Source organism: Urocampus carinirostris, chromosome 6 (genome assembly GCF_059441175.1).
Source record: "Urocampus carinirostris isolate Australia breed hairy pipefish chromosome 6, RoL_Ucar_1.0, whole genome shotgun sequence".
NCBI classification, from domain to species: Eukaryota; Metazoa; Chordata; class Actinopteri; order Syngnathiformes; family Syngnathidae; genus Urocampus; species Urocampus carinirostris.
Window position 1 is genome coordinate 35,210,452 of NC_142354.1, and position 26,916 is coordinate 35,237,367.

At 39.3% G+C, this 26,916-nt stretch overlaps 1 protein-coding gene, 1 long non-coding RNA gene and 1 pseudogene across 3 annotated transcripts in view; 1 reads left to right on the plus strand and 2 right to left on the minus strand.

Annotated features, from left to right (window-relative positions):
- The window catches only part of LOC148364668 (uncharacterized), a 30,860-nt gene extending 25,000 nt beyond the window's left edge, over window positions 1-5,860 (minus strand). Inside the window, exon 1 of the long non-coding RNA XR_015850775.1 lies at window positions 5,684-5,860. This is a non-coding gene — a long non-coding RNA (uncharacterized LOC148364668). The remainder of the gene's footprint in view (window positions 1-5,683) is intronic.
- inka2 (inka box actin regulator 2) lies at window positions 5,774-26,810 on the plus strand. 2 transcript variants are annotated; one of them, XM_088338851.1, is made up of 2 exons: window positions 5,774-6,048; window positions 22,857-26,810. In XM_088338851.1, the coding sequence occupies exons 1-2, from the start codon at window positions 5,995-5,997 to the stop codon at window positions 23,958-23,960; spliced, it is 1,158 nt and encodes a 385-aa protein (XP_088194977.1). In that variant the 5' UTR covers window positions 5,774-5,994; the 3' UTR covers window positions 23,961-26,810. The 2 variants fall into 2 exon arrangements, with proteins under 2 accessions (XP_088194977.1, XP_088194978.1); XM_088338852.1 differs by lacking the exon at window positions 5,774-6,048 and adding an exon at window positions 20,005-20,038.
- On the minus strand, window positions 18,605-18,769 carry LOC148364670 (U2 spliceosomal RNA; annotated as a pseudogene).
- Window positions 26,811-26,916: the final 106 nt, after the last annotated feature.

The window sequence follows — 26,916 nt, forward strand, 5'->3', positions numbered from 1 at the left end:
TTTTTTTGGCCATCACGGAGTCTTGGCTTTCCCGACGCCGCATTACATCACCGGCTCGAACGAGACGAAGACTCCGGTAAAAACAGGGGTTGGAGACTACGCGCTACAATAATAGCGGAACCATTGATACACAATGCTCACTTTATATGGAGTTTCTAGCTATGTACCGGGAGAGTTAACTGTGGTCTTTGTGTTTGCTGTATACTTTCCACCGCTAACAGTTTCACCAGATGCTAACGTTAGCATAGCGCTATATCTCCTGCCCGCTGCTAAACATCAGCTTGCACTACCCCAACGGAGCTTTATCGTCGACGGCGACTTTAATCGGGCATGTTTATTGACTGTACTCCCAAATCCTTTCATTGTGGACTCCCAAATCTACTAATTGTGGACTGAGCAATTCGGAAAAACGCTGGACTGTGTAATGTAAGATCAAACATTCGGGAACTCTGTTTGACCCTCACAACAACCCGTGCTGTTAATCATATTTTGTCTATACTTATAAAATAAGTCAGCTTCCTTTTGTTCCTTTCCCCCTGGTTGCATTGCTCCCAGCCATTGTTGCTAGGCTCAAAAATCTACTCTGAGGCCTGCAGAAGAGGGTCAGCTGGCTCTCATGTGACTGAGCAAGCAAGAAATAAACTGTTGATTTAGCCAATCAGATTCAGAATTGGCGTCTAAAGGGAAGCAAGCTGGCGATGAGGAATGTCATTGGTTCACAAATTATGATTGGCGAGGGGGTGATAATGGCCCAAATCAAACGGCAACATCAGTGAAACAAGGATATACACAGTTGTGTTGATTTCGTAGCGAAAGGTTGCACAACTCCAAAGCGAGCAGCATTGCACAAACAGGAAAAGGTTTTGTCGCCACTTTTTTTAGAGGTAAGATCTTAAGCCCGAACTCAACTCTGACACAATCCAAATTTTGGCTTGTCAGGGCTAAAAAGGTTATTTTCTGGTGCTGCTATTTTGAATTGTCTAAATTACAACTTCACGTTTCAGATAAAATAGTAGAGCATTGGTAATGAAGTCTTGAAGTGCATAAAATTGCAGGAACTAATGACTAAATGATTAATCAAAATATAATAGTCTGCATCAAAAGAAATGCAATGCCTCACTTCAATATGTAATTAAATGTAGAACAGAATTTACAAACGCTGAAGCAGTTTATAAGCAGTTTATACAAATGACCGCTAGATGGGAGTGTCCTACAGTTCACTGCTTTGTATACTTCCGTTCAAAAACAAACAATTGTATATTTACTGTCAATGATAATCATGATGGAATAGAATAGAATAGAATAGAATAGAATAGAATAGAATAGAATAGAATAGAATAGAATAGAATAGAATAGAATAGAATAGAATCAATGGTTTAGGATCAGGTAATTGTTGAATTGTAATCCTGTGCAGTCCTTTGAGACATTTTTGTGATTAAGGGCTATATAAATACATGTGACTTGACTTGAATAGAATAGAATAGAATAGAATAGAATAGAATAGAATAGAATAGAATGGTTTGGGATCAGGTAATTGTGGAATTGTAATCCTGTGCAGTCCTTTGAGACATTTTTGTGATTAAGGGCTGTATAAATACATGTGACTTGACTTGAATAGAATAGAATAGAATAGAATAGAATAGAATGGTTTGGGATCAGGTAATTGTGGAATTGTAATCCTGTGCAGTCCTTTGAGACATTTTTGTGATTAAGGGCTATATCAATAAATGTGACTTGACTTGAATAGAATAGAATAGAATAGAATAGAATAGAATAGAATAGAATAGAATAGAATAGAATAGAATAGAATAGAATCAATGGTTTGGGATCAGGTAATTGTGGAATTGTAATCATGTGCAGTCCTTTGAGACATTTTTGTGATTAAGGGCTATATAAATACATGTGACTTGACTTGAATAGAATAGAATAGAATAGAATAGAATAGAATAGAATAGAATAGAATGGTTTGGGATCAGGTAATTGTGGAATTGTAATCCTGTGCAGTCCTTTGAGACATTCTTGTGATTAAGGGCTATATAAATACATGTGACTTGACTTGAATAGAATAGAATAGAATAGAATAGAATAGAATAGAATAGAATAGAATAGAATAGAATGGTTTGGGATCAGGTAATTGTGGAATTGTAATCCTGTGCAGTCCTTTGAGACATTTTTGTGATTAAGGGCTATATAAATAAATGTGACTTGACTTGATTAAAATAGAATAGAATAGAATAGAATAGAATAGAATAGAATAGAATAGAATAGAATAGAATAGAATAGAATAGAATGGTTTGGGATCAGGTAATTGTGGAATTGTAATCATGTGCAGTCCTTCGAGACATTTTTGTGATTAAGGGCTATATAAATAAATGTGACTTGACTTGAATAGAATAGAATAGAATAGAATAGAATAGAATAGAGTAGAATAGAATAGAATAGAATAGAATAGAATAGAATAGAATAGAATAGAATAGAATAGAATGGTTTGGGATCAGGTAATTGTGGAATTGTAATCCTGTGCCGCCCATTGAGACATTTTTGTAATTAAGGGCTATATAAATAAATGTGACTTCAATAGAATAGAATAGAATAGAATAGAATAGAATAGAATAGAATAGAATAGTTTGAGATCAGGTAATTGTGGAATTGTAATCATGTGCAGTCCTTCGAGACATTTTTGTGATTAAGGGCTATATAAATAAATGTGACTTGACTTGAATAGAATAGAATAGAATAGAATAGAATAGAATAGAATAGAATAGAATAGAATAGAATAGAATAGAATAGAATAGAGTAGAATAGAATAGAATAGAATAGAATAGAATGGTTTGGGATCAGGTAATTGTGGAATTGTAATCCTGTGCCGCCCATTGAGACATTTTTGTAATTAAGGGCTATATAAATAAATGTGACTTCAATAGAATAGAATAGAATAGAATAGAATAGAATAGAATAGAATAGAATAGAATAGAATAGAATAGAATAGAATAGTTTGGGATCAGGTAATTGTGGAATTGTAATCCTGTACAGTCCATTGAGACATTTTTGTGATTAGGGGCTATATCAATAAATGTGACTTGACTTGACTTGAATTGACTTGACTTGAATAGAATAGAATAGAATAGAATAGAATAGAATAGAATAGAATAGAATAGAATAGAATAGAATAGAATGGTTTGGGATCAGGTAATTGTGGAATTTTAATCCTGTGCAGTCCTTTGAGACATTTTTTGTGATTAAGGGCTATATAAATAAATGTGACTTGAATAGAATAGAATAGAATAGAATAGCCTTTATTTCTATTGATATCAACGTGTTGAACTATTGTATGCAACGACATTAGACAGGATCAACATGCTATAAAGACTTTAAAGAGAAAACTCCTTCGACTCACATGGTGACCAAACCGCACCATTTTTTCTTGCCCAGCCTTTTACAAGGTTTTAGTTTTTTTGGGGGTACCGGTAGCAGCAAGATGTCAGAAAATCATGTCAGCTCCTCACATGGGTGACTCAGGTGTGCTTCTGTCTGCTAGTATGACCAGTAAGTGTACACTTTCTCTACATTTCATTAAGATTGTGAGTTATCAGCGTTAGTCAAAAGTATTAATCATATTACTACTAGTGGTACATGTGCCATACACTCACAGTCCGCCTTGTAGGACTAGCATATTTTGGTTCAGAAGGACTTTTGGAAGTACTCAGTCGATACACTTTAGAAACTTTCACTTTAGGGTGTACTCACTTTTGTGGTATTGTTACTGACGGCTATGTTTGAAGTTTTAAGAGGGTTAAAATAAATTTACACTGCTAGAGTAGCTTTACATATACTACCTTTAGTTAGGTCAAAGTGATGTTTTTTCAGTGTGGTTCTACTAAACATTTAAATGAAATATCTGCAGAAATGGGAGGTGTGTCCTCACTTTTGTGACATACTGTACATCAGTTGTCCATGTGTGTTTGCACAATTCTTGCCCCCTTTTGTGTTGAGACGCACTGGCAGCAGCTGTATGCCGGATGAATGCAGATTGTCAGAATACACATTGATGTTATTATATTTGCATGTAAGTTTTTTTAATGGATCGTTACAAAGGCAGCCAATAAGGATTTTGACTGACGAGGGTCGTCTTTTCTTCCTCTGCATGTTTGCCTTTATTTCTAGATTAAGAGTTATGAGTTTGATCAAAATAAGAGTTAAGAGATAAGCAGTTCTTCTGAAGTTTTTTACAGAATATTCCGAGCACAGGTGAGTTATGGAACAATGGATGTAGGAATTTACAATTGCAAGGTCAAAATGGCTCACAATCCCTTTAATGCTGGGAGGTCGGTCCATGAGTAAACAAAAACGAAATGGGAAAATGGCCAGCAAGCACTATTTTATTGAAAGGGCAGTATGGAAGAACAAAACTTTGAGGAAAATGAAATATAGAGTAGAGTTGGTCTTGGCACTGGTAGGGACATATCGCCCTTTTTTAGGTATCACATTATAGTGGGTGGGAAAAAAACAACGATTCATCAATATTGGTGAAGATATGTCCCTGCCGTTAATGCACAAACAACGCCCTTGCATAAAATACAGTGGTAGTTAACATTTCAACTTGACCCCTTGTTCACACTAATTCTAACCAGTAGTGATATCGTTCAGAGCCACTTTCTGGCCACAATACAAAACACAACTGAAATAATGGAAAAGATGAGTAATATATATCTGTCAACCTCCACGGCTCCATGCCCGTAAGAACTGTCGTATTTTCCCGTATAAAATAAAAAAAAAATCGTACACCATATTTTTTCTTCTCGGAACAATGCATGATCAGAAATCCCCAGGTGGCAGATGCATGCACACAGTAGCATCAAACCGCTCGCTTCGTTTGCAACGAAAAAAACGATACCGAGATAGAGGCTTCCGCGGCGAACTCGTTACACTTCATTGATTTGCCATTTCGTGATAGTCGGTGTATACCGGATGGTACCCGTCATTGACAAATTTGAGTTTTTCCGTACAGATTTCCTTGTACTCGTCTTAAAATGCATAAAACACGTACTTTGTACGGCAAAACCGTACAGGTTGACAGGTATGATAATAATGTTAGAATAAACTAATCAATCAAGAAGCCGAATAATGATTACTAAATACATGCATAGATTAAGACGCTAAATCATTTTGACTAAACGGGACATTGGAACCCCGCGACCTAACTGAGGATAAGCAGTGTAGATAATGGATGGATGAAAGGAAGAAGTTATAAATGACTTAAATGATTACATTAATCCCAGGGTTGGGTACGGTTACTTTAACTGGATTACTTTCAATCACTTTTGGATTACTCCAATACCAAATATGCTAATAAAAGACAAAAGAAACTAAATATGAATAAAATGACTACATTTTGTGCAGGCTTGGGGAGTAACGGAACACATGGAACGGCAAAAATGATGTTGCAAGCTGTTTGGATTTATTTTCATTTTGTTTCTGTCGCATTTTATGTTAGTTTTGCCGGAGATCAAAGAGATCAAAGCCAGGAGAGAAAGCTTACCACCTGGTGTGAGTCATCATTTTATTCATATTTAGTTTATTTTGTCTTTTATTAGCATATTTGGTATTGGAGTAGACCAAAAGTAATTAAAAGTAATCACGGTAAAGTAACCCTACCCAACCCTGATTAATCCTTAATACCAACCTTATTTTCATGTCAACAAGATGTGGGAATAATGGTGGCGTTTCTATGCGTGCCTGAGGTTTTTTTCTATCTCGAGATCGTGTGCGTGACGTCAGAGCTCCGCTTGAATGGACGCACGCGCTCACCAAACGCTCCACGCGCGTCACAATTTGGCAGACTCGAGTGTGGTTCGGTCGCGTCGCTCTACCCCGCTGCAGCATCGCAGCAAAGGAAAGCAAAAAAAGGAGAGCCAAGAAGAAATCGTCAGTCTTCCACGCTTGCGAAAGCGACACTTTGCGTGACATGTGACGCGCTTTCCCATTCGACCTGACATGTCCAAGAAAAAGAGCATGGACGTCTGCCTGCGTAGACTCAAACAGGAGCTGGTACGTGGATTTGAGGATTTCTATTACGCTTGATGCGCTTGCTTGTTCAATTCAAATGATGACGGAGTGAGGTGAAGTTATAACGAAAAAGAACGATTTCATTCGTGTTTATGTGATTAAGATACATTTAAAATACACTATTGACCTACATGCGCGTGCACTATCATGACCCGTGGGTTGGCGCGCGCGCGTGCAAGCTACAGTGTCTTCTTTTCCACTGTACGTGTACATTTATGTCATTGTGTGCAAACAATATTGAAATGGAAATATTCACATTTTATTCGTTTAGTCTGTGCCTTGGCATCAATGTTCCCTGTGATTTTCCACGGGTCTGAGCGTTCACACAAAGTCGGTGAGCAGCGCTTGAAACGGCAGTGAGCAACCATAATCCCAAGTGTGGCAAGATAATTCATTATCAAACACGTCCAAAACTTGACATCAAGTTACATTTTGCTGAGTTTCCGGCAATGCAAAATTATTTTTCTCTTTTGAATGAATTGACTTAGGTACTATTGCAAAGGTTGTACGGCCGACAAACGTCGTTTGTTCTTACAATTCTTTCACAAGATATCCATTTCTTTTTATTTCCTGATATATTTTGTCGCATAATATTAACAATTTTGGGGGCTTATTTAGTCGGTTGTAAGATACAGAACTGTACTTAATCACATTTTTAGTGGAAGTACAATGTTGGCAACAAGATTGACTTGATATAATTGGAAATTATTTGAATGCAACACAAACTTTTTCTTCTTTTTCCATGTTTTTTTCTACTTTTTTGTTACTTTTTTCCTTTTGTTCTCTATTTACTTTTTTCCTACATTTCTTTCTTTTCTTTTTTTCTGGCTTTTTTTTCTAAACGTTTCCTTCTTTTTTTCTCAGCTTTTCACTACTTTTTCATTTTGGTATTTTTTTCTTTTTTGTTCTATTCCCCCCTTCTTTTAAGTCATGCTGTGCATAATTTGACATAATATATGGTCATGTTGGGATTAAAGAAGCAAAAACAACCTGAGGAGCCGTTTAAGATCCGAAAGAGCCGGTTCCTTTTAGTGAGCCGAGCCGAAGAAGCCGGTTCTCTACTAACTTTACTCAACTTCGTTGTACTTCGACTCGACTTCAAAATACCGCATTTAGGACACAATGTCAGGGGAACCCGTGTTTTTTTACCTTCATGCACTGTAACTTTGAGTTAAGTCGCTTCTTAATTAGTAATTTTGAGCCCTCATTTTTGTGCGCTGGCTAGATTTTCTTGTGCGCTTAGAATGTGCGAGCAGTGCGCAATTGCGCACGCGCGCAGCTTAGAGGGAACACTGCTTGGCGTATTTGCATACATTTTATTAATTTATTAGTATTATGTATTTTGTTATTATTTGATTTTGCATCATAGTCATCGTATTGAATACACATTATTTTCCGATTTAATACAAAATTAAATCGGATCATAATAATTGTTGTTATTACTCAGTCCAAGATGAAGACAATATATTGTTTAGAAAAGGAATGGGCACATTTTTTGAGTCGTGGGCAGCATCGTGTTACACAATTTTTCATGATGGGGGGACCAGGAGAAAAAAAAAATTGCTGATTGATGTATTTAATTTTTTGGGGATATGCCGGTACAGAGCCTTGAATCTTATACATAGACAATACATAAGCCTATATTAATTTGTCTCGTTTGCAACAATATGCACGGGTTATATGTCATTGAATTTTTTTTTTTATAAAGGCGCCTTTCAATCCAATTGGTTTTGGAACACTGCTAATCCTCAGTAGGGTCACGGGGTTGCTGGAGCCCATCCCAGCTAAAGGGTAGCACGGTGGCGCAGTGATTAGCGCTTGTTCGGCACAGTTCATGAAATGAGTTTGCACGTTCTCCCGTGCTTGCGTGGGTTTCCTCCGGGCACTCCCACTTCCTCCCATATTCCAAAAGGTCAGGTTGATTGGCCGGTTCAAATTGTCCCTAGGGAGCGAGTTGTCTGTCCCATGTGCCCAGCAACTGGCTGGCAACCAGTTCAGGGTGTCCCCTGCCCACTGCCCAAAGGTGGCTGGGATGGGCTCCAGCACTCCCGCGACCCTACTGAGGATAAGCGGTGCAGATAATGGATGTATTGATGGATGGTTATGGAACACTCAAAATTAATAAATAAATGAATTCATTTATAAATAAAACATAATAAAAAAAATAGAATATCTCCCTCATTTAACACTAAGTTCGATCAAAATTTTGGTATTTGGTATCATCTTCCAGATCCATCACAACTCTTACAATTGCAGCGGGAATTGTATAGTTCCTTCTACATTCCAAAAACATTCCTGGCAGGTTTCTTGGTGATTCCAAATCATACTACTAGCGGTTCGGAAAATGAATGAATGCATGAATGAATGAAATAATGAATGAATAGTAGTCTAATAAGTGTTGATGCGGGATATAGTGTTATTTCAGAATATTATTTCTCATATAATCATCGCCAAAGCCTTTGATTTGGTCATTAATTTGTGACTATGTAAGATTCAGCGACTCCTATAGGGCAGGAGAATCAAAGTTCTTGGATGTACAATGACAGCTCTTCAGAGTTGATTCTCTTTGAAAAGGTGTATAATAGCCAAAGGAGTCAATGTGCTTGAGCTGCTCGTCATTGTGAAGGTCGAGATGACTCAGGCAAGCATGCAGACAGTCATTAGTGTTACCTCGAAAAACCAATCATCACGTCCTTCCACGAGATACGTCAATAATTTTACTGCTGGTGTCTTTTCACCCAAGGAATCAGGAGATCATTCAATGGAACAGTATTTTGTAAAACATTATTAAAGAGATAGTGTGTATTGTTTGATGATTACATGTCGCTGCATTGTGTAGTGCAACTGAAATCGAGCGCTATAAAGCACAAGGAAGGAGTGATACAACTGCACAATTTTTATAGCAAGATGGCCGACTATCATGTCAGCTCCCTCAAGGTGAGGCTCTTGTTATGGAAAACAAATGCAAATTTCACAAACGACAAGTATTTTATAAAATGCACTGCCATGTGTGTTTGATTATGGTTGAAATCAATGTTTTTCTTTTTTTTTCCTTTTTTTTTAAATGAGGTTTTTCTTAACCACTAGGGGGCACTAATTAATATGATCTGCCCTGAAGTTGATTGAAGGACTATTGATAAACCACATTATTTGTTAAATATTTCTAACCAAATAGTAGCTCCTGCAGATTAGACAGGGGTCTGCAACGTTTTCCAAGCTTATTTGATTGATTACAGTAAAAGCCTAACAGTTTTTTTAAGTTTATTTCTGAAATAGCTTACCATGTTATTACTATATTGTTATTGTTTTTTAATTACTGTATTTTCCGCACTATAAGGCGCACCTAAAAGCCTTTATTTTTTTCAGAAGCTGACCATGCGCCTTATAATACAGTGCGCCTTATATATGGATCAATATTAAGTCGCAAAGTCTTGCAACTAAAGCAAGCAGCCGCCGACTAGATTTTCCCCCGAAGGCGAAGTCGTCCCCGGTGTATGCTGGGATTTATATACCGGCGTTTCATTTCCTAACCAATGTGTCAATCATCATTTGAATCAGTCACTATTGGCTAGTTATTTGGAGGTAAAGGGGGCGGATCCTTTTTATCATTTACAGGCTCGCATAGGCTAAAGGGGCGAAACAAAGCCTGCAATTGGCCGAAAAAGATGAATGTGAATCACACGTTGGGTTGCACTACGGCATAGAGAAAACATTTTTTACTATTCTGTATTTGTAAACATTTTACTCTCCTGGATTTACTACACTCTCGGTTGTAAGAAGACCATGGTTGCCTATTATTATTGAACGTGAGAACTTAGGTGAGCTATGCGGCTTTAGATTTTCCCGGTATCTTGTTTTAGAACGATCTTGATGTTTCTGTGATGAGTTGAGTGAACTAAATTCAATTCCAAGTGTGTATTGTCATATGCACAGTAAAGTTGAGAGCGAAAAAGAAAATAGAAACTAAGGAATGGTTGGCATATCTTGAATCCCAAGACTTTAACCTTCCGAATGATGTTTGGAACGATGCATTTGAGTGATTGGTGACATCGTACAGACACTGTTTCCGTACATGGCTGAGAACCGTATTTGCTTTTTGCAAGCTTTGAGAATGTTAAGGGGGTAATAGTTTGACTGAACTATCTGACTGTTTTGTCGACGTTCCCATTGTACAACTTATAATCCGGCGCCTTATGTATGGAAAATATAGGACCATAAACTATTTTTTGGGGGTGCGCTCTATAACCCGGTGCGCCTTATAGTGCGGAAAATACGGTATGCTATTACTTGGTTGTGCTAATGAAGAGTATTGTTTCATTGTCTTGAAAAAAGGCACTGAGCACATATATGTAGATGGACTGATTAAACAACAATGTATTAACTGTTTCTATTGGCAGTTGTAAAATGCATACTACCGATAGAAAAAACAAATCCTTTTCATTGTTTACATTTTTTTATGTTTGTAGAAAATCAGAGACCCATCACTGGCAAGGTGTTTTCAGAACCCCAGGGTATCATGTTAACCCCTGATTTAATGAACTTTGCAAGAATACCTTTAAGCCAGAATTGACAGATTTCCTCCTTAGAGGGAAATGTTGTATTGTTTTCCGCCTCCAAGTAGTAAACACAATTTCATTCATTTTAAAATATGACTTGAATAATAAGCAAAAATACATGCGATATCATATAATCGTGCATTTTTCAAATTATTGGTCGCTTGAAAATTTTGCATATATTTTACACAACAGGCGCTTTGCTTGAAGGGAGCTGAAATAATTATCAGACGTATTTCTTCTGTGGATACCCCAAAAAAACAAAACTTCACAAAAGGCTGGGAAAAAACAAAACAGAAGAAAAAAGGTGCGGTTTGGTACTTTGTATCCTTCCTTGTGCTTTTTACAACTCAAATTCAGATACTCCACACCAGAAGTGTCCAAACTTTTCAGAAAGCTGGCCAGATTTGGTTCGATGAAAATGTGTGAAGTCCGACTATTCAGCCTGGCATTGTTTGGACAGTCTTCAATGAAATCACTATCGGTGTAAGGTTTGCAGTGCTTGGCCATCAGCGTCGCGACCTTGTAACTCGCCTTTGTAGCATTGTAATTTGACCCGCAGGGTCTAGTGAAAAAGTGCTGCTGTGACGTAAAAACAGCTTCCAGTTACTTCACCTTTTCACAGCGTTTGTTTGTAATTACGCTTTTTGTAGTCAGCTTGTTTTCGTTTGATATTATATTCTTTCAAAACACACACAGTCCCTTCGTAAATTAGGCAGACGCGGTAGTTTCAGATTTCGATGAAAAAATACTCTTGAAAGCGGCGGCCCTCACAGTCAACTTTCCTTTTTTTTAAAGTCACCATGTCAGAAATGGAATGGGCTAAATCCTCACAGAAACCAAAGGGCTACTGCTATCATCTGGTGAAATTGTGATTTATCTGTTTTTTGTAAAAATTTGATCACAACCTGTAACTGGCCCCTGGGCCGCACTTTGGACATGCTGGTCTACAAAATACGGCATATAGTGGTAAAATACTGTAGTGTACCCCTAATCCTGTCGTTCAGGTTTTTGGTGCTTTTTTAGAATAGAAAATAATTGGCTTTGTCAGTGTGTATGTTGTAGAGCACAGGTGTCAAACAGGCGGCCCGTGGGCCAGATCAGGCCCACCCATGGTTTAAATCCAGCCTGCAAGAGAACAGTGGTAGAAGCGCAAGAGGAAAATGAGCTGTAGTTTTAAATATTTCCACCGGATGTCACCAAAGCCAGTTAACACTTGCAAAACAATTGTGGTCGTATTTCTCTCTTTCTCTCTGACTCACTTTTTTTTATGTATTTCTCCCTCCTTTTCTTTCTCCTGTTCACTCTCTCTTTCTCTCTCTTTTTCTCTTTTCTTTATGTCTCTCTCACTCTCTAACTCTTTATTTTTCTCTGTCTTGCTCTCTTTCTATTTTCTCTCTCTAATTTACACTTTAATTCTCTTTCTTTCTATTTTCTTTCTTTCTCACCCTCTTTCTTTCCCTTTTTAACCCCCCTCTCTCTCTCTCTCTGTCTCCCTCTCTCAACTCACTTTGTCTCTTTTTCTCCCGCTGACTCTTTTTCTTTCTGTCGTTTCACTTCTCTCATTCTTTTTATCTTTCTCTTTTTTCACTTTCTTTTTCTCTCTATATTCATATCCCCCTTCTCCATTCATATCTCTATTCTGCTCTCTCTTTTTCTCTCACTGTTACTCTGTCTCCCTTGTTCTCCCTATCTGTTTATCACTCTCTCTTTCCCTCTCTCTCTTTTTCTCCCTCTCTCTTTCTCTTAAACGTACTTGTCTGGGCCCCCGTGAGATTTTTTTAATAGCATTTGTGGCCCCCAGCTAAAACGAGTTTGACACCCCTGTTGTAGAGACTCATAGTGGTGTAAAAATACAGGTTCAACCCATGGCAAACTGTCTGTTATATCTTTCTATTTTCCAAGCTGAACAGTTTGTTTGCACGGGTGTCACCCGGTCGCTTGAAACACGTTTTGCTTGTTCAAGACGATACACATACTGTTATTTGCTGCACACCTTTATGAGCCTGTTGATGTTGACCTGCCTCCATATAGAAAGACCCTTGTGCTTCTTAGATGGCTCTATTCCTTTGCCCTTGACACAAACACACACACACACAACTGTTCATTTTTAATGAGCCGACTGGAGGAGCAGGAAGGAGTCTGATAACCTCGACGTTGGATACCCAGGCCCAACCCACCAAACAAGCAACAGAGACACATCTTAGAACTACTGCACAGGCACTTGTTTGTGTATGTGTGTGCGTGTAAGTGTGTTTGTGTGGGGGGTATATACTGGTATATTTATGAACATTGACTGAATATTAGTGCACCTCCAGGGCAGTTACAGTTGATTTCATGGGGTTTGGTTGCATGGGGCGGCAGTAGCTCAGGAGGTAGAGCGCTCGTCTTGGAATCAAGGGATCCCAGTTCGAATCCCGGCTCGTCCGTGTTACATGTCGAAGTGTCCTTGGGTAAGACACTGAACCCCTAATACCCCCAATAAGCAGGTTAGCGCCTTACATGGCTGCAAGGCCGCTATTGGGAAATGTGGAGCACACTGTAAAGCGCTTTGGGAAGTCATTGACTTGAAAAGCGCTATATAAATGCAGATCATTTCATTTCATTTCATTTGGTGACCTTGGAACAGAATAATGCTGTGGACAATATCTCTGTATTATTTGTAATTGCAACATCCTTTGCTGTCTGGTAATCCTGAAAGGGGGATGCCACATGTGCGGTCCCTTTTCAAGGTTTCTTCATTTTCCTCATGTTGAGGTTTTTGAGTTTTCCCTTGCCCTCATGTTGGTTCCAGATCAGGGGGGTGTTGTAATGATAGTCTGAAAAATAGTCTGTGTAAAAACCTGTGAAGCCCTTTGAGACTTTTTGTGATTAAGGGCTATACAAATAAAAATGACTTGACTTGACTTGACTTTCCATTTATTTCAATGGGAGAACGTGTTTCTATTTACAACTGTTTCATTATCCAACGTTACTGCTGGAACCAACTACATTTGTAAGTAACCAAATTCACTGTATAAGTCGCACAGGAGCACAAGTCTGAAAATGGGGTAAGGATTTTTTTATGCGTAGAATAAAACGTTTCTTTTGTAAATATTGGACTTATTTTGCTGCTACAAATTAGTATGAAATGATCTGAAATGATCTGCATTTATATAGCGCTTTTCAAGTCAATGACTTCCCAAAGCGCTTTACATTGTGCTTCACATTTCCCAATAGCGGCCGTGATCTGTGCAGCCATGTAAGGCGTTAACCTGCTTATTGGGGGTAATTGGGGGTTCAATGTCTTACCCAAGGACACTTTGACATGTAACACGGACAACCTGGGATTCGAACTGGGATCCCTTAATCCTAAAACGATCGCTCTACCTCCTGAGCTACTGTAGTGTATTATTCTACATAGAATTTTACATAGAATGTATTTTTGACTCAAGGCTTTACTTTTACACTCCACACATTTAAAGATGCAACATTTACAGATTTGCCCCCCAAAAAACTGTAAGCATTACGTTTTAATTAATAGGCATGTACTAAACTTTATTACCTTATTGTAACTTCATGAGCTTTAATTTAAATGTGACACTTGATCAACAGGGCAGCACGGCGGCGCAGTGATTAGCGCATGTGCGGCACAGTTCTAAGGTCTTGGGAACCTCCTGTGTGGGTTCAAATCCAGCTACGGAGTTTGCATGTTCTCCCCGTGCTTGCGTGGGTTTCCTCCGGGCACTCCGGTTTCCTCCCACATTCCAAAGACATGCATTTCAGGTGGATTGGCCGGTTCAAATTGTCCCTAGGTGTGAATGAGCGAGCGCGTTGTCTGTCCCTGTGTGCCCTGCGATTGGCTGGCAACCAGTTTAGGGTGTCCCCTGCCCACTGCCCGATGATTGCTAGGATGGGCTCCAGCACCTCCGTGACCCTACTGAGGATAAGCGGTGCAGCTAACGAGATGAGATGAGACTTTATTAACAAGGAGGAGGTTATACTTGAATAAGAGAGGAAACCTAAATTGTGTTAAAATACTGATGTTTCTTGGATAAGTGCGTCTTTGATGAGAATGCCAGATGATGTACAAGTCTTGAACTGTGCACAATATATTTGGATTTTTTTCTTCTTTATACTGTGTGTTGCAGAGTTTTACTATTGTTACTATTGTTTCCCTTAACCACTAGAGTTGTGGGGCATCATTTCTTGTGGTGTGTCTTTGGCAAGAACAGCCTGGTGGTGCCCCTCCCTCTCCAGGCCAGTTGCACAGTTTACTGTTCTATAAAGTTAAACCACCTCGATTATCACAGCAGAGACACTCCAGTTGAGTTCAGAATTGGCATGAAGGTAGCTCACCTCGGGGCGAACAGACTTTATTCAAAGCGAGCAAATCACATAAATGGTGACATATGGTTGTTAAATTAATGTTGAATACGGTTTTGAAACATTTTATCTTTGTTTATGTTATGTCTCAAACAAAAAAGGCATTTGAAACAGGGTGTGCATACCTTTTACACCATACAACTACCGCTATAAATAAAAATGACTCTTCATGCATCAGTAGGGCTTTGAAGATACTTGTCACAATACAAAGCGTTTAAATGTCTTAAACTTTATTAGAACAAGGGTAAGTCTCCAAGCGCGCAGGTCGTATCTCGTCAGAACATCATACGAGCAGACCGATGATGCAAGAAGTGCAGCAGGGCAATAAAGGGCTCACCCGCGGCTATGCTTTCTTCATCGTCTTTAAATCAGACCTGACGGATGTTTCCTAATGAGATACTTTGGGCTGTCTGCGCCTTTTAAAAAGACGTCCAAAAGATCCGCGCTTTTAAAGCATCTAAATGCCAGGCTAAAAGGTTGCAGACGCTGACATATTTGGGCCACACGCTACAGCCAATAGTAAGCTAGAGTGTGGAATAGCGAGGGACCTTCGTGATGGGATATGAAATATTAATGAAACTTCTGAAGGAAAAAAAAAGATTTGAGTTAGCCCTTCACAAGTCAAATCAAGTCAAGTAAACTCATGTTTATTTGAATAGCCCTTAATCACAAGGAGTCTCAAAGGGCTGCACAGAACACAGATGATTGAAAACCACAGATTATTATTGCACCATCACCTGATCTGAAACCGACATGAGGGCAAGGAAAAACTAAAAAGCCACAGAATGAGGAAAATGAAGAAACTTTGAGAAGGGACCGCACATGAGGTAATCCCCCTTCCAGAATGACCAGGCTGCAATGGATGTTGCAATAACAGTACACGGATATTGTCAACATGAAATATAGGTCATTCATAAGATAAAGAATCTAAGTGTGTTTTAAACCTAGATTTGTGGCAAGCGCCCTCTTCTATGCGGCAGCATGTTGGGGAGGCAGCATCATGAAGAAGGATGCCTCTCGTCTCAATAAACTGGCGAGGAAAGCGAGCTCTGTTGTGGGCACAGAGCTGGACTGCCTGACAACTGTAGCTGAGAGACGGGCACTGAAAAAGCTGCGTTCAACCATGGACAATTCATCACATCCACTACACAGCATTATATCCAGACAGAAGAGCAGCTTCAGCGACAGACTGCTGTCACTGTCTGACTGAAGAGATCTTTTCTTCCTCATGCCATGAGGCTCTTTAACTCCACTCCATGAGTAAAGGCCCACATTAAACCACACCCCCTACATTGCATATTACCGTACTTTTATTGCAGTGTGTATTTTATGTAGCACTATTTAAATACTCTATACAACACGCTACAGTGGGTATTAGCACGTTACATTGGGTATTTGTATATTGTATTCCTTTTGCTTTATTATTGTATTGTTCTCAGCGAAGGGATGCTGCTGGAAATGTGAATTTCGCTGCGGGGATAAATAAAGTATCTATCCATCTATCTATCTATCTATCTATCTATCTGTAGATCTCAGATGGGCATACAGCACCGGGGCCCAAATGGAAAATGCTCTCGAACCTGCAGATCTCTTCCTGGCTCTCGGGATCACTAGTAGACCAGCATTTCCAGAGCGAAGGCTCCGGACAGGAACAAAGAAATTAAATCTTAAAGATATGAGGGAGCAAGTCCATGCATCATTTTGTATAACACCAACGGAACAAAAACAAGTGGTTTTAACAAATGGTTTTGACTCTGTTTATGATTTATTGTATGTATCCATATATAACTAAAAAACAATTACCGGTATAAAAAATAACTCAAAGTTTGGTTTCACATTATACACAAGTTTTACAGTAGTATATGGCCGTATCTGCGCAATGATTGTTCAGTCAAATAATATCGCTGACCACAATCGCAAAACAGTAGATGAAACAAGAATCTGGTCGTGGAGGTGAGAGTCTTGAATTCCAACGACTAAACCACCAGTGTTTTGGATGACAGATGGGAAGGCATTAGAATGTATCGCATTATCACCCTATTTTTACAGTGTCAGACAAATGTTAGAGAATGCAGAAAACAGACAGAAGTCCTAAAAGATATAAATAAACGCAAAAAAGCAAGATGAGGGACACAATTCTTTGGTGTTTACCTTCATCTCATCTCATCTCATTAGCTGCACTGCTTATCCTCAGTAGGGTCACGGGGGTGCTGGAGCCCATCCCAGCAATCATCGGGCAGTGGGCAGAGGACACCCTGAACTGGTTGCCAGCCAATCGCAGGGCACACAGGGACAGACAACTCGCTCGCTCATTCACACCTAGGGACAATTTCGACTGGCCAATCCACCTGAAATGCATGTCTTTGGAATGTGGGAGGAAACCGGAGTGCCCGGGGAGAACATACAAACTCCGCACAGGAAGTCCGGTAGCTGGATTTGAAAGCAAACACAGGAGGTTCCCAAGACCTCAGAACTGTGCCGCACGCGCGCTAACCACTGCGCCGCCGTGCTGCTTACCCTGTCAAAAATTATTTTAATCAACCACGTTTGTCACTTGCAACGCTTAGTTTAAGCTGAGAAAAATTAAAACATTTTCCCAAAATGTTGAATCCAAAATTAAATGTTATGCACAAGTAATTGATATTTAAAGTGATTGTATTCTGTTACAGTTGCAGACAAAAAGACATAATCAATTTACAGGTATATTTTGTAAAAATAAGGATTTTTTTGCAGGATTACAATTTTATTTTAAAGCATATTTTTGTTGCACATAGTAGGGGACAATGATGAAATCCGGTGAGCATTGGTTTTAACGTTTTATTATTTTACTCGTTCTCATTAGCTTTGTTTACATTCGCCATGTATGTTTGCACCTCTTTGCACACACACACACACACACACACACACACACACACACACACACACACACAATCTAGGCACCTTAGCAAAACAACAGAAAAGTGTCATATGATTAAAATTTAAATAACGAGGCAACATCAAAAAACAAATATGAACATATAAATAACATGAAATGAAATGACTAATGCAATTTAAAGCCCTCTTCCACAGCATCCTCTCAAGCATCCACTCATTCACGTGATTCACTCATTCACATTTACATATACAGTACATATTTGCGCTTATAAATTGTTTGTGTCCATCACAATTTTAATCACTGACACTAGAAAGACAGAGAGAGATGACAAGACATTCCAGATTTTTTGGGAGAAGAGTAAATCTTTCTACAATGTTTAAGACAAAATTATTGTGCTTACCGTAAATTCCGGACTATAGAGCGCACCTGATGATAAGCCGCACTCACCACATTTTAAGAGGAAAACCGAATTTGTACATACACAAGCCGCACCTGTATATAAGCCGCATGCGCCCACATTTAAACATGTAACACAAACACAAAATTAACCCAAACCTGACTTCAAGTCCCACGATCAAAACTGAATGTGGGGTTTTTAAGGGTTATTGATCTATCTTCGTTATTCATTATCCATTATCCGTTATCGGTCAGTTCATTATATGCTACAAAGCCTAGGAGCCGGGACACTTACTCTCAGCCCAAAGGCTAAGCTAAGGTCCTAGCCCTAAAGCCTTGTTGCGATCATTGCGAATGCACCGTTCCCGGAGGTACTGCAATACCGGGCCGATGCGTGGAGTGGACAGAGCAAGCTCTTATTCCATCTCCGGAATGCAAAAATCAAAAGGCCAAGCTAAGGACCTAGTATCTAAGGCCAAGCTAAGGACCTAGCTAGGCCAAGCTAAGGACTTAGCCAGAAGTTTCTGGTCGTGAAGCAGATAGTACACAATCCATCCGGGCCAAGCTAAGGTCCCAGCATCAAACCCAGATAGCTATCCTAGCCACAAACACACATATCCTTCGTTAAAGTCCACAGTCCAAAAATCACAGCCGGCAGAATGAACGGAAAATGATACCGGTACTTAAGGTTTGATGCAGACCTGCAGAGTCCGGGTCCCGTTGAAAGTAATCCAAGGAAAAAATTGTATATTTCCAAAGGTAAGGGTGGGAAAAATATATCAGATGAACACATTTACTCACGCAACTCCTTTTTCTTTAACCAACTTTTTACCCCCTCTTCTTTCCCTGTCTGTCCCACACCTTTAGCGGTCCCCACTTAAACTCGGCACCCCGCGTTTGTTCCGCCCCTCATTTTTCGTTCACCCGTATCAGAATAAGTGTCTAAAATAACTACAAATAAATACATTACAAAAATATACAGTTGCAAATACATATTATACATGGGTTACACATATTTAAAAAGAAAGACTGTACACCGAGAGAGTTTTCAAAGTTTTAATAATAATAATATAGCTTTGACAGGACAGTTAATGGTAGCAACACTCGAGCGCCGCTAGCGGCCGTTAGAAAAATTGCATAAATTGGCCGCATCACCGAATAAGCCGCGGGGTTGAAAGTTAGGGAAAAAATTAGCGGCTTATAGTCCGGAATTTACGGTACTTTTATGGGACGGTATATATTATGCACCTCCTAGTGGTAAAAAATAACATCCACGGAAAAAACAATATCGATTTGAGTTACAAGCAAAAACACATAGAATAAAATAGAATAGAGTAGAATAGAATAAAACAGAATAGTGATGACCCTGGGGATGAAGCTTTCTGTCATAAACAAGCACACTGTGTTTAACGGGGGAGTGTTTGTTTTTGTTTGTGTTGTGGGTACTGTCACATATAACAGCCTGCTATGGTCTCACAGACCTTTCGATCATCCATATGTAATCATTCATAATTGAAGCCATGCACTCTCATCGACATCTGAACACATGTCCGAGGGTGCAACTCCCCCCGCAAATAATCTCGCCCCGCCGACTCTCCCTGATTCATTGTTTCTCCGTTTCTGCCTGAGTGACCCCAGAACCCTTCTTGCAGTTTGGAGATTAATCTGGGCTCTTATTTCTCATTGGTTACCCCCAAGTGAGACTTCTCTATATATACATCCAGACACATTAGGGCCAGTTAGGATGGTGAATTTGTAACATGACAGGCTGACTCCAGAAACGGTAAGAGGATGATATCATCAATAATAATATTGCAGTTTATGAAGAAATAGATTGATTTTTTCCATATGAATAAGAAGTCTTAACTTTTTCTTTAAAGGGGCAAATTTGGCCAAAATCCTGTTCATTTAATGACGTAATCATAGTCTAACAGCGGTCCCCAACCTTTTTTAAGCTGAAAGTTTATTTTTGTTACAATTTAGCGCAAAGGGCACACAATTTAATATGCATTTCTAGAGTAAACAATCATTATGTTAATATTTTGTTGTTACTATATTGTTAATAGGTTAACATTTGGAAGCTAGGTAAAATAGACTCAGTCACCCTCTAAAAAAACAACATTTTAGTAGAAAATCACAATGACCCAGCACTGGTTGCGCTATATTCAGAACAGCTATCTTTTGGGGGCACCCTGGTGCACACGGGCACCACGTTGGAGACCGCTGGTCTAACACCATTGAGTGTTGCTGGATCTCAAAACAACTATATTTTGAATTTGAATTGGAATTGTATCAACAAGATTAAACATGGCACTCTAGGATAAACATATAATAAAGCCTTTTAGAGAAAAATTATCTTATCTAAAAAATGTCAGGATAAATAGGCAAAGTACTGCTTAGAGAATAGTTCAATCTAATTTTAAAAGCAACAAATCCCAAATGAGTTTATAAATAATATATGCTTACCATTTTTTTCTATACAATATCCATTTTTCAATACAACTGGCAAAATATATATTTTTCACAGTCCTGCGCCAATTTTAACCATGAGGAATTCAAATAATAGAATAGAATAGAATATACCTTTATTGTCATTGTTACAAAATGGGTTAACATATTGTGACAACGAAATTGGGCATGACACTCCAGTTTCACACATTCACGGTGATGTAAAAAAAGCCAAGAAGATAATGGAACAGAGAAGATAAGGCTATAAAACAAGGAGAATAAGGTTATAGTTAAAATTTACACAATATTTACACAATCAGTGTGCTTGTTTATGACAGAAAGCTTCTTCCCCAGGGCCATCACTATTCTATTCTATTCTATTCTCAGAACTCAAATCAATATTGTTTTTTTTCGTGGATGGGTTTTTTTTTACCACTAGGAGGTGCATAATATATACAGTCCCATAAAAGTAAGCACAATAATTTTGTCTTAAACATTGTAGAAATATTTCTCTGGAATGTCTTGTCATCTCTCTCTCTGTCTTTCTAGTGTCAGTGAATAAAATTGTGATGGACACAAACAATTCATAAGCGCATTATGTACTGTATTTTTAAATGTGAATGAGTGAATCACGTGAATGAGTGGATGCTTGAGAGGATGCTGTGGAAGAGGGCTTCAAATTGCATTAGTCATTTCGTTTCAGTTTGGTATCGTCATACAGTTTGGTATTGTAAGGGTTTGTGCAATTATGCGTTTGGTGCAAAAATAGTCAATAATAACTTTGTCATTTGCGTGTTTAAAAATGACCACCAAAATCAATGGGCACGATCCACAAAGTGGGTTATGGAGGGCGTGTGACTCAGAACTTGGCCACGAGGCAACTTTCCTGTCTGTGTGCCTTCGAGAGTTGTGTCTCATGACTCAGCCCCGAGAACAGACAAGAGGGGGAAGATGACAAGAGTATGATTGCAGCAGGAGGTGATGCAGAAGTGTGAAAAACATGCTTGAGTGTCCTGATTACATATTTCTACTAGTACATGGTACATAAGTTGGATTATATGTAGCTTTCTATAACAACAATGGCTAAAATTGAAGCTGCATTTGCTCATTGATGATAATATAATAATAACGTATCACATTGATTTGGGATGCATCGTCCATCTGGATGGATCTGATCACCTGTGACTTTCTTTAAACCTTTAAATATAAGACCCTAAGGAGAAGGAGAGAGATTTTTCAAGAATTAACTGGCTCAGAGACAGTTTCTTCTCCAGGGCCATCACCATCCTAAAGGAGCGCACAAGACTGTGTGAAAAAAAATATGTATAGCCATGTATAGAAATGTGGGTCATCTTTTCTCTTGACCCGTTTTGGAAATACCTTGCTGCAAAATGTCATTCCACACCATTGTTTTTGTTTTAAATATCCAAAGATGGAAATTAACTCTGGCAGCACGGCGGGGCAGACTTCCTGTGCGGAGTTTGTATGTACTCCCCCGTGCTTGCGCAGGTTTCCTCCCACATTCCAAAGACATGCATTTCAGGTGAATTGGCCAGTCCAAGTAGTCCCTAGGTATGAATGAGCGAGCGAGTTGTCTGTCCCTGTGTGCCCTGCGATTGGCTGGCAACCAGTTTAGGGTGTCCCCTGCCTACTGCCCAAAGATGGCTGGGATGGGCTCCAGCGCCCTCGCGACCCTACTGAGGATAAGCAGTCCAGATGATGGATGGATGGAAATTAACTCTATTTTAAAGCAGGGCTTTTGGCTCATATGCTATATTTCCAGGCTCCATGGGCTTCTGTCTTTGAAGTGTTGCTGACTTTACTGATTAATAAAAACACAAAAGTGGTAAAGGTATGAGGATTTTGTTGGTTTCAGCTAAGAGAAAAGAATACAGTACTGGACTGATGTCTGTAAAGCGATGGTGGAAAGGCAGTGAAAGTGAAAGTGTTTTGCAGCTGTCGTGGGTTGGATTCCCTCTTGAATGCAGGACATATGGGTCAATGTGGACATCCAGCCAAAAATGCCTGTCGACCTGTTTTTTATTAGGACACTTCACACTCTTGTTATTGAATTAAAAAGAGGAACGCCTGGTAGCACAAGGTTTGGATGCTATGAAACTGATTTGATTGTCATCTCTCTCGTTACTCTACAGGTGTCCATGAAAGAAGCAGGAGATGGCCTCCATAAGCAGATGAACTCCATGATGGGTGCACTCCAAGAACTGAAGCTCCTTCAGGTCCAGACCGCGCTTGATAACCTCAACCTGTCCGCTCGAGGTCAGAGACATCAGCAAGACGTGACTATTTCTGACACGTCAACGGGTGCTTCTGAAGCTCACAGAAGGTTTTGCTTTTCCAACGGCACCAGTCCAAGTCCAGAGCCAATTACAGACTTTTCACGGAGCCGATACAGTGAAGAAACTATGTCAACATCTAGTTCCAGTCTAGAAATGGACGGAAGTGAAGAAGACCTAGAGGCTGTACCACGGAGATGGTCGGGTTACGCAGCGCCGCAGGTAGATTTCTACGGGCCCACAGTGGGGAATCCCCCACCCGAGCCCTATATGCAGCAATCAAAACAAAACCAACCACTTGATCTACCAGGTATCCTTTACAGCCTCTCCAGAGAAGGTCCGTCCCTGGATAATGACTTTTCTCAGGACAGCACGGATGACTGGACTTCATCACTTATGAACCGATGCCGCAATCGCCAGCCTTTAGTGCTCGGCGACAATGTCTTTGCTGACCTTGTAGGGAACTGGCTGGACTTGCCAGAACCGGAAGAAGACGTAGATGAAGAAGAAGACAAGAGGGAGGCACGGGTGGAAGAAGGGGACAGTGACAGACCGGATTCTCCAGCGCACCCACTACGCCTTAGCCGCTCACAAGAGCTCTGCAGAAAGTTCTCACTCACGACAAATATCTTCAAGAAGTTTCTCAGGGGTGTTCGTCCTGACAGAGATAAACTTCTCAAGGAGCGGCCTGGCTGGATGGCACCTGAGATCTCAGAGGGAGACCTGTTCAAGAGGCCTAAAAAGGCGGTTTCAAAAAGCTCAAAAGGCAGCTTTTACCTGCCTTTCTGGGCGAGTGGACAGCAGGCCAAAGAACGCATTGAAACACATCCGGGTAGCCAATATCAGTTTCAGCAGTTCCAAGAGAAGCCGTTTACAGGGTTATATTTGGACCGAAGACCTCCAGAGGGGAGACTCCGGAAAATGCAGCCTTTGTTTGACTACAATACAGCTGTGTGGGTCTGAAGGCTTGGCCAAAAGACTGGTTCCAAAATGCAGGTGCAAGATCAATGAACAAAAGACACAAATGTCACAATTCTTGATGTCAGGTTTGGTTTGACAATCTAAAAAATTTTGTACGATCAAGAAGTTTTCATACATTTCTGGATTTGACGATCCCAGAAGATGGTACTTTAACAAACTGATTGCAAACAAGTCCTGGTTTGCATGGGTTTGTCTTTGATATGATGTCACTAAATCAAACTTTTAGAGAATCTTTACAACAGCAATCTATTTGAAGTCTGTTTTAATGATAAAGATTTACATTGATTTTTAAACAATAAATCCTACAGGGAACAAAAGGTTTTATTGATCAAAACTCCCGTCCAAAATGTGTAGATTTCAAATCATATTATAGAGATTGGTCATAGATTGTGCAAAAAACACCTATCAACAGCTTGGACTAATCCACTCAATTGACAAAATGAAATGGTAGGTTTGGGTAGTAAGCCCAAAAGTAACTCCTCTATGATTATACTGAGTTTTGAAACTCGGGATTTAAAGTGATTTCAAACAATAAACCCTATAGGGAACGATACGTTTTATTGATCAAAAATGTTATGCACAAAGTGCAGACATTTGATTATAGTCATAGTTAATGCAAAAAAAAAAAAACACCTACCCATAACTACAAACTAACCCTAAATAACACAATTAAGTAGTAGGTTTGGGTGATATGTCCAAAAACAAAATCTCAATGTTTTGATTCCATCTTGAAAATCAAGATATAAACATTTTATTGACTCACCCTACAGGGTATAAACAGTTTTATTGATCATCAAATCCTGTGCATAGTTGGCAGATGAGAAATTAATATTTGTAATCCATTTTAACAGATCGTCAACAGCCATATCTTGTGAAAAAAGGGACCTACCCATAGTTGGACTCATTTGCATAAATGCCACGATCAGGGTTGGGTAGGGTTACTTTAACTGGATTACTTTCAATTACTTTTGGATTACTCCAATACCAAATATGCTAATAAAAGACAAAATAAACTAAATATGAATACAATTACTCAATTTTGTGCAGGCTTGGGGAGTAACGGAACACATGGAACGGCAAAAATGATGTTGGCAAGCTGTTTGGATTTATTTTCATTTCGTTTCTGTCGCATTTTATGTTAGTTTTGCCGGAGATCAAAGAGATCAAAGCCAGGAGAGAAAGCTTACCACGTGTTGTGAGTCATCATTGTATTCATATTTAGGGGCGGCAGTGGCTCAGGAGGTAGAGTGCTCGTCTTGGGATCAAGAGATCGCAGTTCGAATCCCGGCTCCTCCGTGTTACATGTCGAAGTGTCCTTGGGTAAGACACTGAACCCCTAATACCCCCAATAAGCGGGTTGGGAAATGTGAAGCACAATGTAAAGCGCTTTGGGAAGTCTTGACTTGAAAAGCGCTATATAAATGCAGATCATTTCATTTCATAGTTTATTTGGTATTGGAGTAATCCAAAAGTAATTGAAAGTAATCCAGTTAAAGTAACCCTACCCAACCCTGGCCACGATTGAATAGTAAGTTACAATTGTTTGATAGCAGGTTTACTAGTTAAGATTTAAGTTTTACATTCCTACACTCAATTTGATGATTTAGCACTGTTTCTAAATGGAATCAAATTAACTCAATGAATTCCCCTAGTTTCAAAGTGTCATGAAAACATTTTCTGTCTTGTGTTTTGAGATTTTAACTATATGTTTTAATTACTCTCAATCCTATTTTTCCATATTGCATGATAATGTTTCTGCCTTTTGATTGGATGTGAGCAACCTAAAATCACAGACACGTCTTAGTAAAAAATGTCGATGATCAAAAAAACTTACCTTCTTCTTTGATATTACCACTGACTCAATATTTACATGCACTTCAATGTTTTACAATGATTCATTCATCATCAGCCTCAGTGAAGTAAATATTGGACTTCAATAGTTGACCATCATACAATCTGAGTGTTCCATTTTTTTGTTTTGACTGTCCCATCATTGCGTCATCTTGGACCCAGCAGTCCATGAAAGCAATTGAGTGCATGACTAGTTCACTTCAGTCCCATTTCTCGCTCTGTTTTGGCTTTTGCCAGCTGTCACTTCACATACACTAAATGCTTCTGCTGTGCGCACACACTGAGTCAACTGTCAGTCCACATGGGCGACTGACAAGGGAGAGGGAGCATGGCACAGCTCACCATTCACTCCCATCTGCTATCAGCACTATGTCAAGGAAAAAACAGGGCATGCTGCACTTATTATGAGTGAGTAGTACCAATCTTGTACATATTCAACTCAGATCACTTGGAGAATTCAATAATAATAATAATTTCCTTGTATTGTCATTCTGTGTAACAATGTACACAGAACGAAATGTCGATTGCACCTGACCCGTTGTAGCTAGCCGATGCAGCCGCAGCCAACAGAGGGCGCCGCCAACCACTTTTTAAGTCTTAGGAATGACTCGGCCGGGGCGCGAACCACCGACCTCCCAGTCTCAAAGCGGGCGCCTTACCATCTAGGCTACTGAGCTGGTATAGGACTATGGAATAAATGTTATGTTTTTGTTTTCATTCCTCTCAAAATTGACCAATCAAGAAGAGCCGTCAGGGATTAGGCCTGAGCAGCCTCTTGGCCAGTTGATCCATATGCAGTCTCAGGATCCGGGTCTCATACACTTTTCGCAAAATGACCTAACACCATAAGGATGTCATATAAGGATGTCATGTTTTAGGCTATTCAGACTTTGGACTTTTTTTTTACCAAGTAAGAAATGTGTATGTGTTTTGTAGATTTGTCATGTGACTTTTTGCATACAATAAATTTGTTTTAAGTAACAGCGGTTTTGGGCATCATGTTTTTCAAAGGTTGTGAGTTAAAAACTTGTAATATATTTTTAAATGTTCTTTTTAGAAACAATCTAGACCATGGGTCACCAATGTT

Excerpts from the sequence above, each read along its gene's own strand:
- inka2 (XM_088338851.1), top strand. The coding sequence starts at position 5,995 with ATGTCCAAGAAAAAGAGCATGGACGTCTGCCTGCGTAGACTCAAACAG. Across the intron at positions 6,049-22,856 it reads GTAGACTCAAACAGGAGCTG|GTGTCCATGAAAGAAGCAGG; the intron begins GTACGTGGATTT and ends GTTACTCTACAG.